Here is an 18,480-nt window from a genome sequence, read left to right on the forward strand (position 1 = left end):
GTGGGGGCTGTGTTTGGTTTTCTACCTTTTTAACAACAAATGAATAGATGATGAGAATTATCAGAAGATGTGGGGTATAAAAGTTTAATGTAAAGGAAATTAATCTTTACTTATAAACTTACATTAATCTGCTATCATATGTCTACTAATCTCAACACCAAAGTATGTTATTTCCAATACTTTCTCTATTGTTGTAACAGTTGAAGCAATTAGAAACTACAATTGTTTCTTACTTCCCTCAAGACACTCAATATATAGTACTTCTAAGCACTGAACTGTATTTCAATAATCATTCCACATTTTACTTCATTTCATCCCATCAGTCCCATTATATAGCATCTTGAAATACTTCCTTGATTTTCTAATAAACCTTCAAAACTTTTATATCTGAATTACCTATCCTTTGATCTTCAACAGTTAGAATAAGGACGTACCTGTAAAAACCATCTTCCAAAAACTCTGGTTAGCTTGATCAACAAGGCAAGCAGCTTAAGCAGGATATGTATTTTATAGCTTTAATCTAGTTAACTACTCCAATCATGATTCACTGCTTTGTTTTGCATCTTTCTTTTTTTCTTTTAAGTGGCATAAAGCCGTGATTTTTCCTTTTCTATTTTAAAAGGAATAAGAACACAAAATGCACAGAGAAATGGCATTAGCAGTGAGAAGCTTCAGCCTCAGAGGGAATCTTGAAGATTGATGTATGGCATTGGCCAAATAACCCAAATTTCAAGTTTTAGCTTCCTTGCTTTATGGCAAATTACAAATCTATACTTTTAAACTACAGGAGAAAATGGCTTTGGTTTAATTTTTTATTTTTAGTGGAAATTTGGCATAGCATGGATTTATTGCTAGCAACCCTGACACACAGGCGACTTGTTTTTAATACAAATGCAGTTTCTTACCTGTATCCTAACTACCCTCTCACAGTTATTTCAACTGATAAAGTACAGCCTTTGGAGCTAAATCATTAAACCCACAAGTTTTTCAGGGTTTGCAAGCCACCCTATAAGCACACACAAGAATATTTAAGAAAAACACTTCAACTTTTAAACAAAAATTCTAAAACATAGGAGTTATCTTTAAAACACAGTAAATGATACAGAAACTTGAGCAATATAAGTGGATAAAAAATGTTCAAGTTTACTGAACTGCCTTCTGCTGCCTACATCCATCCAGGTCACTCAGTCGTGCAGCTTGTGGGTAAGTACAAAACCAGAACGAAGGCTAAGACCTAGATACTGCTCAGAGCTCTTGCACAGCTGTAGAGCCATATTGGACAGCAGCATGACCCAGCTGTTTTCTCTTCCCATCCCTCTCTGTGACTCTCAATACCAAGTCACCACTACCTGCACTGCATCCTGCCTGTGGAACAAAAGAGTTATTTCTTTTCTCTCAGGTCTGCTGCAGTGTTCCTTAACAGCTGATCTTGTGTTGGCTGGTTTGGTTTTCATTAATGGATGAAGCCATTGGCATCCTGTCATCAACAGATTTCTGTTTCAGCCACTTCCTAGCAGATTTCCTAAGGCACACTCCCCTTACTAGGGGGTATTCCCTTCCCACATCAGCATTTAGTAATACCTGAGAAGAAGGGAGAACATCACAGCAAGGTTCAGAGAAACTGTCTTTGGGCTCCTCCCTGGCCTGCACTGATGGAGAGGTGAAGGCAAACAGAGGGGATGGAAAGGATTGGCTCTGCCAAGTCACAGCTGCTGTAAATACTGCCCAGGCTTCTTGCTGAGAGCATGTGATGAAAGGGAATTTCACATTTCTTGTTATTCACATAACAAGAACTGCTTCTGCCCAGCCTAAGGCTCTGTACATCCAGCCACCTTCACCACCTGAGTTTGTCCTTGGCCACAGTTCCAAAGTTGCTGCTTCTCTCTATAGGTTGTGTGATAATTTTTCAACTTTAATGAACAGATTTTTAACAAACAAATTGTTTGGTTCAGATCTACCATTTTACTTGGGGAAAAATAATTAAAATTTAAGAATAATGATAATAATAACCATCATCTCCATCACCTGTTATGTTACAGGGCTTGGAAAAAATACTGTATAAGCCTGTTTGTACACAATAAACTTGTGTCCAGTGTGTACAACTTGGGGGCCACCAGATGTTTGAAGCTGGGTTCTTTTAAATATATTTTATTTTCAATGCACTCTTTAAAAGAAACAAGCTCAGCTGTGATACCAGTACACAGCCTATGGAAAAGTGGTTGCTGAAAATGCAGAACTTCCAAAAAGCCCGAGTCAGAGTTTCATTTTCCTTTTCAAGTACTGTGAAACTGATATAGGCAGTTTCCATAAACTCTCATTTAGAACGTTTCACAGTGAGTAATATGAAATTATTTTGCTTTTTAACTACAATTTGTTCCTCTCAAGAGTTGTTATAAGTTAATCCCATTATTTCTGTATAGCACATACAACAGAGACAGCTGGTGTAATGGGACACTCAGCTCACCTAGCGTGTTTGACTAGACTTCTGTTTAGTTCTTCTCCCAAAAATACCTGCAGTCTATATAAAAACATCTATATGCCACTGAAGTATTTTACATTATGAGTTTGCACACAGCACTACCTAAAATATCCTGCAATATGAAGGAAGGCTAAAATGCTGAAATGAAGGTGAACATTTCCAAAAAATGTTATTCAAAGAATTTATGAAAACCTACAAAAAAAATCTCTAATGAATTATTATCTGAAAAGCAAGTGGATGTTCAACACAGAATTTCTTTCTGTTTTATTAAACATCTCCTAAAGCTTTAGAGGAAAAGGCAAAATCTAAAAGAAAGATATAAATTGGACAGTTTACCAGCAATTAAATACTGAAGGATGAAAACCTAACCAGACAGCAGCCTTAATGTCATGGAGTCATCAGAGAAAATTAGACTTGTCAATTACCAAATCTTCTCAATTATCCTGACAATTCTACAAAGTTTGTATCTGGAAAGAACATTAATGCAATAGTGCCTCCTTTAGTCAGACTTAAAGCCCAGTTGGGTCTGAGAATACTCAAGAAAAACTGAGGTGACAAGTTACTGATCACCCAAAAATAAATGCCACATGGCAATCTGCTTGGCACTTACTGTGCCAAATTTGAATTTAAGACAAGAGTACAATAAAAGGTACTCTCCTTCAGTAATTCAGTGCAACTTGGATGACATTTAGCATTGTGCCAGACTGGGGTTTTGTTTTGTCCATTGTTTCTTTTTTTTTTAAAGACAGTATGCTGCTTTCTGGATTTGGTTTTAAAAGGCACAGCCAGAGAACACAATAGAAACCTACACAGCATTAAAAGTCAATGCCTAAAAGTCAAAGAAAAATGTGAATCACCATTACTTTTCGCCAGTAGAACTTCTGTTTACAGATCTCAGTAACTATTTTCCAATATTCAACACAACAACCAGTGCTCTAGGAAAACCTCATTTCAATGACCAGCTTATTCATTATAAATCTGCCATAACTTGTAAATACATTCAATCATTAATTATAAATTTCTATATTGCTGCTGATGCTGAAAGAGTGGAGAAGGTTACTACTACTTGTGCAGCAATACACAAAATAATGTATTTATTCAATGATCTTTAAAAAATGAAAAGTTTATCTGCAGTCAGATATGCCAGATATTGTCCAACGTTCCCTCTTCAGTATTTCATTTTGAAGAAGTTAAAAAACTGGAATTTAAAGATGAGTTTGAGTCTTGACTTGTCCCACCCTCTGGGGATTCAGCTGCACACTCATGTTAAGCAGAAGTACCAGGTTGGCTCTGAGGCTGCAGCTCACAGGTGTCAGCTCTGAAGCTGCTGCACAACAGACCTGGCAATTAAACCTGCCAGGAAATAGACTTTTCATAAACTCCTCTCTGGTCTCTATTCAACTCCAGAAGTATCCTGACTTCTTTCCCAGTCCCACTCCTATTTTCTTGCAGTCTCTCATTCACATTCAGTACAATATTTTTTCACTTTCTGTATTAATTCTTCTAATATTCTTATCTTCAAACCCTAAATTTCCACTTGTTACATAACCTCCTCTTATCTTCTTTTGTATTTTTCTTCTATTATCCAGCTTCTTTTTCCTCTCATTATTCTGAGCTTTTTTCCTTCTCCATATAGTATTTTATTCCCCTCCCTATTTCTTTCCAGCTGAAATAAAGATTATTCTTTTTATCATCCTTATTTCTGGTTCTTTCATTTGCTTGCATAAATTAAAAAAGCAACACTGTTAGAGCCCAAAAGCATCTGAGGACCAAATCCAAGCAGCAATACATTTTATATGTGGGTTCACTTAACTTCTAGGAGATGCAAAGATATCTCAGAAATAAAAAACCATTTTATTAAATAGGAATAACAGATCATACACACCTGCAAAATAGCTTCGCAGAAATGCTGAAGGCCATATGCTCTCCCTGTTGACACATTATACCACTTTCCTGTTGCAGAAAGCTTTGCTAACACAATGTGAAAAGATAATGGCAAATTACAAAATTAGCACCACATCAAACTTAGTGCTTCAACTGCAGAACAAAGTATTTTGTCTGGCTTTCATCACATCCACTCCAAGTATTGTGAGAGTAAGAATAACCAAGATGAAGCAGCTGTCTGTTCAATCTTATCTCAGATTTATAGTCTTGAGGGCACAGGCAGTCTTTGGGAACATACAAAAAGCCTCTCAAAGAGCAGCACGGTCTCCAGTGTAGGTCATACCACCTGCAAGCAATTCTGTCAAGACAATACTGAACTCCCTCCAATTATGGCTAAATTACTGCCTACTATTCAAGAGAACTTGGGATTTTTTTTCCAAAACCTTTCTTCCCCATGGTTTGGAAGTATTTTAACTGCCACAAGGCTGCACATTACCAGAAATGTTTTCAGAAGTCCTGGTTCTGCAGGAACATGAGCACAGAGATAAAACATCCATTGATGGTTTTCACTACACAATGTGGAACAGTTCAAATCCTTTAAGTCCCCTCTTCCCCCCACCCTCCAAAACTGGAACTTCTTCAATTTTTTTTTTTTTAACCTCAAAATGGTCCTCTTCCCCCAGCTTTTAACTATGGGCAACTTTGGGCTTCAAAATATCTTAAGTTCACAGATTTAACCAAATTCTAGGATATATTAAAAAACTGATTTGTAATAACTACTCCCCTGGAACAACTTCCTTCACAAGGCCTTTCTTAGTCTGCTGCCAACCAGACTTGGGCTCCAGGCTTGAAATAATGAGCTTCTGTTTTCAAGATGAGAAAACACTAGAATGATAAGAAACTGAGAAGTTAAACCATTTCAGACCTGCTCACACCAGTGTGAGAGAGATGCTTGTCTAAAACTTGAATGACTTTAACAGGTCAGTTAAGCTGGTGAAAGCCACGACAAAAAGGAAACATTTGTTCTGCGTCAGGCACTGCATCAGACAGCAGTGATACCTTGTTCTTAGGGGAAAAAAAAAAGGAATCAAAGCAATAGGTCACTGAGCTTTATTCTTTTGCTGACTAAATTTATCACGCTAGATTTTTTTCCTGTGACAGTCACAACCTCCTTAGCCTATTTTTACATTTTGCTTCTCTTTTAGATCTACCTCCTCAATGCAGAGGTTGCTCCACATACTGTTCTCACCAATTCAGTAACATCCTGTTCCTGATGAGTTTCTGGTTCCTCTTGGCTGGATTTTATACACATTCATGTGTATAACAAATGTGATTCAAATATGATATGAAACTATTTCTGTGCAAAAACCAAATCAGTTTACTGCACAATGAAAAGGGCTGAGCACAGCCTTCAACAATTCTAACAGCAACTCTTCTGGTTTTCCTCTCCCCATCCTCAAGAGAACTCCAACTACACATGGACTTCATTGCTCTCTCTGGCTCCACTACTGATATCCAGTTTTTAACCAGAGAATTTATACCAGATTACTGAATTATTAAGCATGGAAGCTCAAGATTTTTATTGTTATATCCCTGTGTTTCTTGCAGGTAATTTTTGCTTTTTAGCATCTCTTCTTCAATGGGTACACTCAGTGACTACTTTTAGACCACTGCAAACTTCCTCTAACACCTGCAATTTTTGATTCAAGCTTTTCTTTTCTAAAATTGATGAATTATTCAGTAAAGCATATATTGGGCAAGCATTAAATCACTCTACAATTGTGTTATTTTTGATATTTTCATGTCCCTTTGTGATTTGATTATAGGGGTTTAAATGAGCTTTTCAGATACACACAAATTCACTTTGATAGCCTCACTTTTCTTACAGTAAAATACAAGATTAAACAAATTATTTTATAGCAGAAAGAGCAGAAACTCTCAAGCCAGAAGATTAGAACAAGTCAGGGCCTTTCATGGATGCTGCCCTGTTGAGTTAACTGGTCAGAGAGCAACCAGAGGCCAAATTCTCTGCCACACAAAGCCAGGCAATGTGGTATTCACATATCTTCTGAACAGAGAGAGACATAGCTGTCCCAGGAAAATCCTGGGAAGCTGTGAGGAGCTGTAGGAAACTTAGAGAGAAGAATTCAATTATTATCTCTCTTTCTCCAGAATGTGCTATTCACAGTTCACCAATAGTGTGAGAGAAGAGTCCTAAAGGCCAATCAGGTCTTAAGTTTACCCTTGTTTCTATAAGAACTGTAGATTTCTAATAATAAAGTCTTTTTCCATGCCTTCTGATGATAGAGTCTCTATATCACTTTGTCTGTCCCTGATACCCCTTCAGTGATAAGGCAACTGCAAGTTGGGGTCATCAGCCTCTTCTATGGCCTAAAAGGGGCCAACAAACCAACAAACAAGGATTTACAGTAGCACCAAAGGCACAGTGAACATCTCCTATCAAAATACCTGTCGTGTCTGTTTTTGAGAAACCACTGAAGCAAAGTCCACACAATACTAGACCCTCCAACCATAACCAATGCCTGCTTTCATGCTGCAAGAGAACAGCAATCCCAGAATGACACAACTAAACACTATGAAGAGAAAACTAGTGCTTAGAGAGTTAATACAATCTGAGAGTTCCTTAAGGTACCATCTAATTACAGCATTAAAAGGCATTTACCAATTTTTATGTAACCAAGCCATCAATAGACAGCTGCTTACTTGTATTTGAAAAATGTCCTTTCACAGGAGAATGTTTGTCTTGCATACCTGATAACTAAAAATTTAGTTATAATGGAATATTAAAAGAGACTGGATATTGCAAATGGTTGACAATCCAGTCCTTTAACAACAGTGCCTTCATGTGTTTATTACAAGTATTTTATTATTTTAAAGCTAAGATTCAACCACATTTTATAGTTGTAATTCTGTCCTCCTACACATCCACAAGTAAATTAGGTCAATTCCAAACTATTTGTAAAACCTCCTACACAGAAAGCAGTTTGAAATTTTAAAACATAGTAAGTTTAAAATAAACAAAGTCAACCTACCAGTGTCATAAGCCTAGTGAACAGTCAATTTTTTGTTCTAGCCTAATAGGGCATCCCAAAGTATTATGAACCAAACTGTGAGAATGACTGTCCTTGGCCAGAGATTGCATGCACACCACATTTCATAACATTTTAATAATGTTTATTATGTAAGTTTCCCTAATTAACTTCTAAATGTATTTCTACATTTGGCATCTGTAACATCCTGTGGCAATGAGTTTCAATATGCAATTATGTGTTGCATGAAAAAATGCTTATTTTAAACCTACTGCTGGGTAAGAGCTAGGAGTCACCAAAAATGTGTTAGAAGAAATGATGAATAATCATGCTCTCCCCATCCTCTCCATAACATTAGTAGCTTTATATACCTCTTGTATTTCTTCTGACCTCATTTCTTTTCCAAGCTGCAGAGTTCTAATCACCCTGTTCAAACACAGGTATCTCTTTCCCCACACACAACCTGGTTTACTCTTATTAAAAGACAGGACATCTGCAACTGTTTGTACTATTCCAGATGGGCCATGGATGCCATCATGATGTTTGTATAGAACAATAATGCAATTGAAAGCCCTCTTTTTTGAGTAGTAACAATTTAGACTGCCATGTATGTTAGTTACCCAGTTCCCTCCTGCAGGCATTACTGAATAACATTGTATAGTTAATGCACTTGCCATTCCGCTAATTTGTTATCTTGCATTATCTTCCCACAACTGTTCATGTTCACAGATTCGGGGGATCTTTATATTGTGAATGCTGTATGAATATATAAGCTGCTACTTTGTTGTTTAGCTGCTTTCACAGATTTATTAAAGCAGCAAAGATCTTCATATAGATCATTGTAGGAGTCTATTCTTGGTTTGTGATAACTGATCTTCTATGCTCATCCTTTTTTCTCCTATCTTAAATAGTTATTTACGTGACAGGACTTCTCACTCTTATGACTATATGATTTCTTCAAGAAACTTTGGCTGCTGCTGTCATGGTTGCTTAAGATGGTTAATTCATGTGGGATTTACAGTTCTAACACAACCACGGACTCACATCCAAGCAAGCTAAAATCTGTCTACAACAATCACGTTGGCTCTTCTTTGTTGTTTTATGTTGTACGTGCACATGTTCATTTTTCATATTTATTAACAGACATCTTATTTGATTCTATGAAGTTTTAATTAATTTTTATAGAGACCAAAATAAAACTTTTTGGGCTGTAGCTTCTTGTAAATTATGCTACATTTCCAAATTCAGTGATTATGGATAGAAATTACTCAAGACCTGTTGAGTATACCCTGATTAATTTGTTATTTTTTAATCAGCTTGCTCTAGATGTTTTCCCCTAAATACCTGAGTGTCAAGCAGACCACCTGAGACATCTTAAGTAGGCACTAGTGCAAAAAGCTTCATATACCCTCTGTAATTAACATGAATGCAAAAAGTGTCTTTGTGAGATTTGGTGCTAAACACTCCTCTTCTGCTAGTGTACTCCCAATGTCTTGATCCCTTCTAGGCCTGGAGATTGTTAGGTTTCTTGCTTCTGATGTGGCTGAAAAATTTACCAAAGCTCTTTCTGTGCCTTTTTTCTGGCTTTCACATATAACTTACCAGTTTTGTGTCCACATGTTTCCCACACTGGCTTAAAATTCCAACTTTATGAAGTCTTTCTTTACCTGTTACAGATTTCCCTCTTGTGCAGTTTAATAATACTGAGTCTGGGGCATTTTTTCTTCCAGTATGACAGATGGCAGTGTTTACTCTAACATTTAATATGGTAACTCTTGATACCACTAAAAGCTTTATCCTTTAAGCTGTTTCTTTTAACAATTTCCTAACATGCATGCTCCCTTAGGCATAGTTCTCTCTTTAAAATCTTATGGCAACATATTTTATACTTGCTCTTAAAACAACATGGCAACCATATTCATTCTGATTAGTCATGTAGGGCAGCCCAACAATAATTTCATCTTAAACAAGGTCTTGCACATTACACATTTGTTAAGAGCTACTCCTGTTATGAGTTGACAGCTTGTCAGAAAACCCAATACATCATTCTTCACTTCCACATTTACGCGTACGAGTTTTCACACACATAACAAAACCATGTAAAAGCAGGAAATGTTTCTTCCCTCAGCATCCTTTAGCACTTCACAGTAATGTTCCACCTCATTAACATGGTTAATCTAACCCTCACCTTGCTGTGATCTATTTGCACACACATTCAAACCATAAATGTGCTTTCTTATGCAGACATACATAGCCTTGACCATAAACCCTAACACAAAAATGCATCCATCAGAATACAGTTTGTATTCTCATATCAATAAAAATGGCAGGCTTACCCCTATACCAACATCCTCTTGTACCAATTTACTGTGTTGCCATATATGCCAACATCTGAATTTCAAACCAGCATTCCAGTTCACACTCAATTTTTCACCTTTCAGACTTTTTCCAGAAGACCATCTATAACTGCTAATGGTCTAATTGATTTTTTTCTAATTCTTTATAAAAAGAAGCAATTGGGAAATACATACATGACGGTGTTAATCCCTGACAGTTGTTGAAACATCTGCAGACCACAACCCACAATTAAGGCTCTTCGAGTTGGAGGGTATGTTAGCATTCTGCAGATCACAGGTCCAGCTTAAAAAAAAAACAAGACAACAACAAAAGAATACATAATAGTTCTTAAGTGATTGCTATCAAGACAATGTTGCCAGGCATAGCAGACTTTGCACCTTAGTTTCAAGCAAACTTGTATTATTTCCATTATTTTTGAACAATATGATAATTTCAGTTCTGTTTTTCTGCACTGTACTACAAAGAGGATTATCAGGAAGCCCAAGCAAAAAATGAAACCACTTTTGTACAGTGTCTACTACTGGTGTGAAATGTACAGCTCTCCTTCTATCACACTGACAGGTAACACATTGGCTGCACCTGAATGTACTCAAAAGTTACCACAAAATATCACTCTTGTTTCCTTTCTAAAAGCTTCTATTTTTATTGAGAGGTTATTTCAGAAATGCCATTACTCAGGTCTGGATATTGGAGATAAAGTGCTCTCCTTTGTCCCCAAAAGACCCAATTTCCACAGACCAGTTGCAGGTGGGGGTACTTGGAAGGTACTAGACATTTATTCTGCATAGCTGGAAGGCCAGCAGAGGGAGCAGAAATTAATTACATTTATTCTATACCTTTGGTAGCAATGGTATGAGGCTGAATTTAAGCGTCAATGAAGAAAAAAACCCCACAAAAATTTCTGGCTAACAGAAAAAGCTCTAAGACTTTAAAAGTATTCTATTAAAAAAATACAGAAAGCTATGGGATAATAGGCAAAAATCTTAGATTTCTGACCACAGTAACCACAGTATTTACTTGAACTTCTCTCTGCCCAGCGTAGTGCTTTTAGTGTTTTTTCACTGGTAAAGTCTGGTGAAAAATTCTGTGTTTTATACATTGTCACAGACATCCTTTTTGTGAAAAATCTTTTCTTTAGGATTTTCCTTTCTGGGAAGCTGAGGCCTCAGAAACAGAATGTAAACAATGGTTATCTGCTGCTGTGGAATGCAACAGGCTCATCCAGGATTGGTGTCCTGTGGATGTTTGGATGTGGTGACCAGTCACAGCAGAGCTGGCTCTCGCGCTCTGTCTGAGCCAGCTCCTTTGTTATTCATTCTTTTCTTTTCTATTCTTAGCTTAGCTAGCCTTCTGAGGAAACCTTTCTTTCTTTTCTTTTTAGTATAGTTATAATGTAATATATATATATCATAAAATAATAAATCAAGCCTTCTGAACATGGAGTCAACATTCTGGTCTCTTCCCTCATCTGAAAACCCCAGCAACCACTGTCACATCTTGTCACATCTAGTATACTGACTGAGAACATCTAATTGCGATATGAATAAGTCAAAACAGTTGCCATCAAAGAAAAAATTTAAAAAGAGAGAGGTGAAGGGGATCTACATATTTATATTTTCACTGTTTTCTGAGCATACAGAAAATATCAGAAGTATTGATTTAGTAAAAAACTCTATATGAGTCTGTTAGTGAGGAACAATTTACATGCAGAATTTCAGCTTCACAAAGCTGGCAAGCTATGAAGAGTTTCAAGAGTTGGACTCAAGAAGAGGGTTTAAATAACATTTCCTTCATTGAAAGATAATCAGACCTACCTAAGAAAAACGTATTTTCCTTTAAAATTATGGTATTTGTAATTCATATCTCAATTGTATCATCATTTAACTTTGCTCCTTTAATAGCAGGATACAGCCTGACAAACTTTCTAGCTGGTTTCCAAGTAACACTAACATTCAGACAGCACACAGTCCCACATGTCCTGCCATTTAGCCACATCATCACCTCAAAATTCTCCAAGTAAAACCAAGTGACAGATATAGTCAATCCATAGACCTCATAAGACATTCTCAGGCAAGCCATATGACATCACTGGGCTGACAAGGATTCCATACTCAAAATGGCATTTCCTCAGTGGAAAAGCACCAAAGCCAGCTGCTAGCTATTTTGTAGTCCAGAGCTTAAATTTCAGAAAGAAAAAAGATTTACTAATACATGTACCCATAAAGTTTAACTCACAAACAACAGGCCTAAGGCTTTCAGACCCTGTGTCACATGTGAGTATGGAGTCTTGGGAGCTAAAAATCTTATCTGGCAACTGATTCTGCAGCATCTCTTGGAAACCCAGGCTGCTGAATGCTTTCATTCTTATAAACTCTGTATAAGGTCCTTAATGGAGTTCAAAATCTATCTTTATTTTCAAGGGACATTTTGATCAACCTACATCTTCAAAGCCATCATCAATGATCCTGCTCAATGAGGAAGTCGGAACTCTACAGCAGGGACTGTTAGGAAAGGAGGCAGAAGTGTCCTAAGGAACTGATGCAAGGTTTTTAATAATTCCTGAATCACTCAGCTATTTGATAGACGTTTATAAAACTTTATTCACAATACAGCATTGTGCAAAACAATTGGGAAGAAGGCACTAAAATGAATAGTGAGAAATTAAAGCAGCTGCTCTCAAACAATGGTTTGCAACTCAGAGGGAGTCTTGAACTCTCAACAAAGCTCCATCACACAAATCAGTTTGTGCATCTGAAGCACAGCCCTGCAGAAATGCTGAGACCTTTGTGAAATTTATATTGTGAAATTTAGACCTTTATGTCAGAACTTTACATTTAAGACCTTTAGAACATCCAGTCAAGCTAAATTCAGTAAGTACTTGAAATTTTTCAGACTTCTGAATAATTTTATCAGAAAAATTATGCTAAAAATTATCATACTCCACTCATTGTTTAAAAAGTTTTGCTCCAAACATGTACCATGGCAACCACCACATACCAATAGGCATACACAAAATTAAAGGATTTTCTTTCATAAAATTCACAGCCTTCAGGTTTACAAACCAATAAATGGAACGAAAGAAATAAAGAAATGCTAATCTCTGTATTAAAGGAGCTTTACAAACTCAACTAAAAAGCCCAAAGGACTTTGACTGTGAGGTAACTGATCTTATAACAGCAAATGAGTGTGAAACTTTTTATTAAAACTATCTAGCTCTGCAACTAGCTATACTATATTTGCATTTTCTTATCAGCATGCCATCCATCCATATTGTTGAGTTCATATGTTACCATGTTCTTAAAAATAAACAACTCCAGGCATAACATGGATTTTAAGAACAGAAAACGGGTTTAAAGAATGAAAACCAAAAAAATGTTCAGAATTAAACACATTTTCCTTCTCAAAATAAGTTTTCAGAAAACTTAAATGGCACTTCAGTAGTTTCTGATAACCCTTAAATATGCTGTCAGTTATGACAACAGATTAAAATAGCACTAAACAATAAAACCATTACACCTTTAAAAAAATGGAGCAACGTAACCCCCCATAGAACTCAAGGAAACAGATGATTTAAACATATACCACAGAAAAAAATATTTGGCGATTTTTACAAAGGGCAAAATAGGTATTTGTCTCCAAAAAGTCAATGTTTTTGTTAGTGATATTTCTGCCTTAATTGTTGTTGTTTTCATCTAAGATATTTAGACATATTCCTGCATCAGAATCACTTCATGTGAACTCGAGAAAACACCAAGATGCTTGTTTTCCTTCTTCTAATCTGTGAATAAAAATGAAATCAGAATGATGAGACCTCCTAATGCCTTGATGAATTTAATGAGAATAGATTTGGCTGGACTTTATGTGCTGTTGTTTCCGATAATTACTTTAACTGAAGTAAAATTCTTTAACACATAATATTTACAAGGTGCAAAACATGCTACAGTAAAGGGCAGCTGGAGCTTCCTCTATGCAAAACAACAACATGAGATAAAGAGCAATGGAAAAACAAGGATACTGCTGAAGGTGACATTACTTGAAGTGGTGACACACGAAGTGGATCGCTGGGATCCAAGTAGATATTTCATAGCATAATCTGTCTACCAAAATAGAATTCATCCTTATAAGCAAAAAGCAAAAATAGAATTGGGAACTTTAGCTTCACATCCAAAAAAAACCCCCTTATTAGCTTACACAGAGCCAAACAGGGAAGGAGAAGCTGTTCTTGTCAAAACATTACTTCTGAAAGTGAGTGATACTCCAAACATTATATTTTACGACTGGTTATCTGAAACTTTTAACAGTAGCTTGCTATATTTTAGCAGTTATCTTTGTTACTAGGCATAACCCACAAGTTAGGCTTGGAAATTATGAATCACCTGGTAAGACATTTTGATTTTCATCAAAAATGAGCAAAATGGATTGTATGGCAATCATAGGAGCTTGGGTATGATCCACAGCCAACTAAGAGATGATTTTCAAAGGCAACACAACAAAAACCCTAGTTCTAAAATGAGCTTATGTAATGAAAGCTAAAAAGTAGAAAAATTAGTATTAATGAAGTCTTGATATCTGCTTCTGAAAAAGAACTGCATTCACTTCCAGGAAAAAAAGAAATTATAGTATAGACATAAAGCCTAAAAATCCCACAGCAAAGGCAGGCAGACATCTGGTGCCTGAAAACCCTGTGATTCCCCATCCCTCATATTATTAGTAAAATAACTGGACAGATTTCACAGCCAGGAATCTATGGTTAGAGACTGGGCCCTGACAAAGTCATCTGCAGGTTCAAACATTCTTCTGCCAGCTCATCTAGGTAACAGCTTGCAGCAGCAGCTTAAAACCTTATAGGGCTCCTGCCAGCATTTTGTACTCTTTGCATTTCCAAAAAAGGCAGGTTTAGCCAAGCAACAACACAGCCACTCATCAGTTTAGCATCAATTAAGCTAAAGATTCAGATTAGTTTTCTGGCTCTTTCTTGTTCAAATGCCCTCTCTTCCACTCAGATAAATCTTCAAGGAACTGGTCTACAGCAGGGACCAAAAAAAGAAAGTTTGGGCCTGTGATCTCAAAAACAGAGGACAAACATGGGAATTATTTCTGGATTTCTCTTCCTTACAAAATAACAGCTCCCAGTCCAGCCTTCTGGGCATCATCTGCAGAACCCTCCTGCAGAATCTCCCTTCACCTGTGACTCCTACTCTAAAGCACTTACAGCTAGGTATTATTCCCTGTGTATGAATAATATACTAAAACAAGCACCCTTCTCCTCTCCTTGCCTATTACATGATTATTTGCTAGAAGTAACAACTTCATTAATTTTTCCTTTCTGTAAAATTTAACAAATCAAAAGAAAACAGAATTAGCTTTAAGATCAAAACTGGATTAATTATCCTGTGAAGATACAAACCAATTTTACTTAAGTACCATGCCCTTCCTCAGTATCTTATAATGTTTCCAGTAACATTGGAAGAACCACTCCCAGCACTACAAGAAAATTCCTACCTCATATAGCTTAAGAGATGGGATTGTTGAGCCTAGAGAAGAACAGCTCTGGGAAGATGTTATTGCAACCTTTTAGTACCTAAAAGTTTATAAAAAAGAGGAAAAGGGATTGTTTGCATGAGCAGATAATGATAGGACTAAGAGGAAAGGTTTTAAACTAAAAGAAGAGAGATTTAGATGAGATATTAAGAAGAATTATTTTACTGTGAGGGTGGTGAGACACTGGAATGGGGTTGCCCAGAGAAGGTGTGGACGCCCCATTCCTGGAAATGTGCAAGGCCAGGTTGGATGGGGCTTTGAGCAAACTGGTCTTATAGAAGATTCCCTGCTCACGCCAGAGGGGTTGGAACTAAATGATATTTAAAGCCCCTTCCAATTCAAACCATTCTGTAACTCTATTCTACCCAGACAACCTGGTCAAAAAGCAAGCAAAAGCTAGTGAGACATAACCACCTGGATTCTAGAGAATTAGGCTGGGCAAGGAGGTTTCTGTTGTCATCTTATTGCAAAGCTCCCATACCTTCTCAATGATTTCTCATGGGCATCTCCTCACAGCACTGACTCCTTCACAGCACAGCCAACAAACTCCAGCTCTCTCCTCCCCCAGCTAACCCACTCTTGTGTAGCACTCTTCTTCTTATTGGACACAGCTGTGGCCTATTAAGAGCAGGCCTGTTCCTAATCTTTGGTGATCAGTACAGCTGTAACTCCTCAGGAGTGAGACTACCTTCTGCACTATTCTCTTACATTCTATCCCTCCACAGTTTTCCATGCCTAGATGAACTGGAAGGCCTTTTTTTGTTTGCTCAGGAAACCTGGATTTCAAATAAATGGTCTCTCAAAATGATCTTTTTAATCCACGCATTGTGAAAAGAAACCCTAATATAGATTTTTTTGTTTTGACAGCAAGTTCAGTTGGTCTTTGGGAGTTCTGAAAATAAAGACATTTTCTTTTATCTGTAAAAGGAAAAATCTTTTCTTTGATACCACATTCTTTGATATAAAGCTTTGGTGATGGAAAATCTATATGACTGAGTACTTGCACAAAGGCAGCAGAAATTAATAACACCTCTGCATAGAACAAGAAGCAGTGGCAAGTAGGGAAGCAAAAAAAAGGACTGCATTTTGGCTCTGTATGACTTGTTCTCTGTAGAAAACAGAATCTGCTGTAATGAAGTCCTTTAAAACTAGAGAAACAGACCACAACAAAACAGACAACAAAGAGTGGTATTTACGTGATGCCAGAGAGAGTTGATAGAAATGGCCACAATGACCAACAAGAATCTGCACTGGGGAAAAGGGATCCCACTGTGATACTGTCAGACCTGTAGAGTGGGAGAATGAGCAAGAGGGAGGTTTTCTTGTTTCATTGACATGAAAACTGGCTGGGAGCAGAGAAAAGCAGGGATCACATTGTGATTTATTTCTGGCTGTGGAAAATACCTTAGAAATAAAGCCACAGATACTAAGGCAGAATTGTGAATACCTACAGCCTGCAAAACAGCATTTCTTTTTTAGGGTCTGCTCCAGAACTCCTGCCTTACATAGGGAACAGTTCTGTGACCCTCACTTAGAGCTTCAGAAAGCAGAGGAGGGAAGACAACATGATGTAGGAGCATTACGCAGGCACAACCAAAATAAGCCAAGTGTTGTAACAGCCTGCAGAGCTTCCCACCCCCCTCTCCCATCAAGTAGTGAAGTGCAGGGCAGAGCACTTAGCAATCTGGAATCAGAAGGCTTTTTTTCTTTCATTTTAAGTTGAGGAAAGAGACTTAACAAAGAACTGCAGGCAGGGGTGTGTGTTGCTGTTCTTTTTCAATTAAAAGAGCACTAAAAAAGCTGATGACTCAAGAGTTCCCTCCAAGTCAGTAGTCTATTCTCAAGCTGATTTTCCCAGCTGTTACTGTATTAACACCTATATAGATATTGTATTTTATTGTCTGGACAACACATTTCAAACCTTACATTTTTTGCAATTTGTTTCTGCCAAAAATCTTGGCTTAGTGATATTATTTTGCCCCCTCTATCCCTTGTTTCTAAATGAAATATCTTTATTTCTGCCCGAAGCCAGTAGTTTAACAGTGAAAGCATATTTATACTTCTTGCCCTTCAAAAGAATGAGACTCAGGAACCCATTCCCAGGACGGAATGGGGAAAAAAGCAAAGTTTAACAGAACTGAAAAAGGAGCCTGGAGGGCAATGAAAGTCTCCATGGGAATTTATGAATAGAATCAGTTATCCACTCTAATATTTTGCTTTATTAATAGCATATTTAGTGTAGACCATCTCCTTAAAAATGTTTAAGAACCCAATTTATATAGGGGCCTAAAAAATTCCTCTCACTTTTTAATAACCAGATGCTGTTACCATAAGAACGTCATTAAAAATAAAAGGAAAAAAGCTCAAATTGTGATGACATCCACATTTAAACAGATTATAAAAACCTGCTTTGAAATCAGTACAATTTTAGCACAGCTCAGCTAAATTCCAAAACCTAGCGAGAAGAAAAAAAGTCAAAAGATCACTGTAGGTTAAAGCTAAAGTGCTATAACTTTGGCTTCCTAAGAACAGGACATCATCAGTGGATATGCAGTTGACAGACAGCACAGCAAAACAGTGTGTAGCTGAAAATAGTATGTCTTAAGAAACTGCTTCAACTTTTTTATTTTAAGAAAAGCATTAGAACTTGAGCACAAAGCTGAGTTTCACTGAAGACAGAATGACAGATAAACACCTAAATTTTTCACCAAACTGCAGCCTAAGATCACACCTTACCTCAAGGTACCAGTTAATTTATTACATTTTAGTATTAACCATCTTCTATCAGAAACACCAAGGACTCTGAGGCAACCATTACCACTCAAGACCACCACATTTTTCATCACAGATAGCCAATCACATCCTGGCAGGAGGAGCAGGAGCACTGTCAGCATGTCAAGGAAACCTTTTTTCCTCTCTACCCTGCAGCTGCAAGCCCTGCAGCAGGAGCAGCACATCTGTCCTAGGTTATAATATAAAGATGTATTCTATTCCCATCCTCAAGAGCTGCTGAAACCAGGAGGGGCATTATTTTTTCCTTATCTCCTGTTAATGGGCCTATCAATGCCTTTTCCACATGACTCGGAGATAACTCCCTTCAGGAGCCATTTTCGTTTAATGGGCATCAAGGACCCACTGCATGACTCATAGAATGATATCAGCCCATTG

At 37.2% G+C, this 18,480-nt stretch overlaps 1 protein-coding gene across 2 annotated transcripts in view; it reads right to left on the reverse strand.

Annotated features, from left to right (window-relative positions):
- Nucleotides 1–18,480, reverse strand: part of SLC2A13 (solute carrier family 2 member 13) — a 142,241-nt gene that overhangs the window by 65,110 nt on the left and 58,651 nt on the right. For both annotated transcript variants that reach the window (XM_030959455.1, XM_030959456.1), the window contains exon 4: nt 9,945–10,053. In XM_030959455.1, coding sequence (XP_030815315.1) covers nt 9,945–10,053 — 109 coding nt within the window. The remainder of the gene's footprint in view (nt 1–9,944; nt 10,054–18,480) is intronic.

This window comes from Camarhynchus parvulus, chromosome 1A (assembly GCF_901933205.1).
Source record: "Camarhynchus parvulus chromosome 1A, STF_HiC, whole genome shotgun sequence".
Lineage (NCBI taxonomy): Eukaryota > Metazoa > Chordata > Aves > Passeriformes > Thraupidae > Camarhynchus > Camarhynchus parvulus.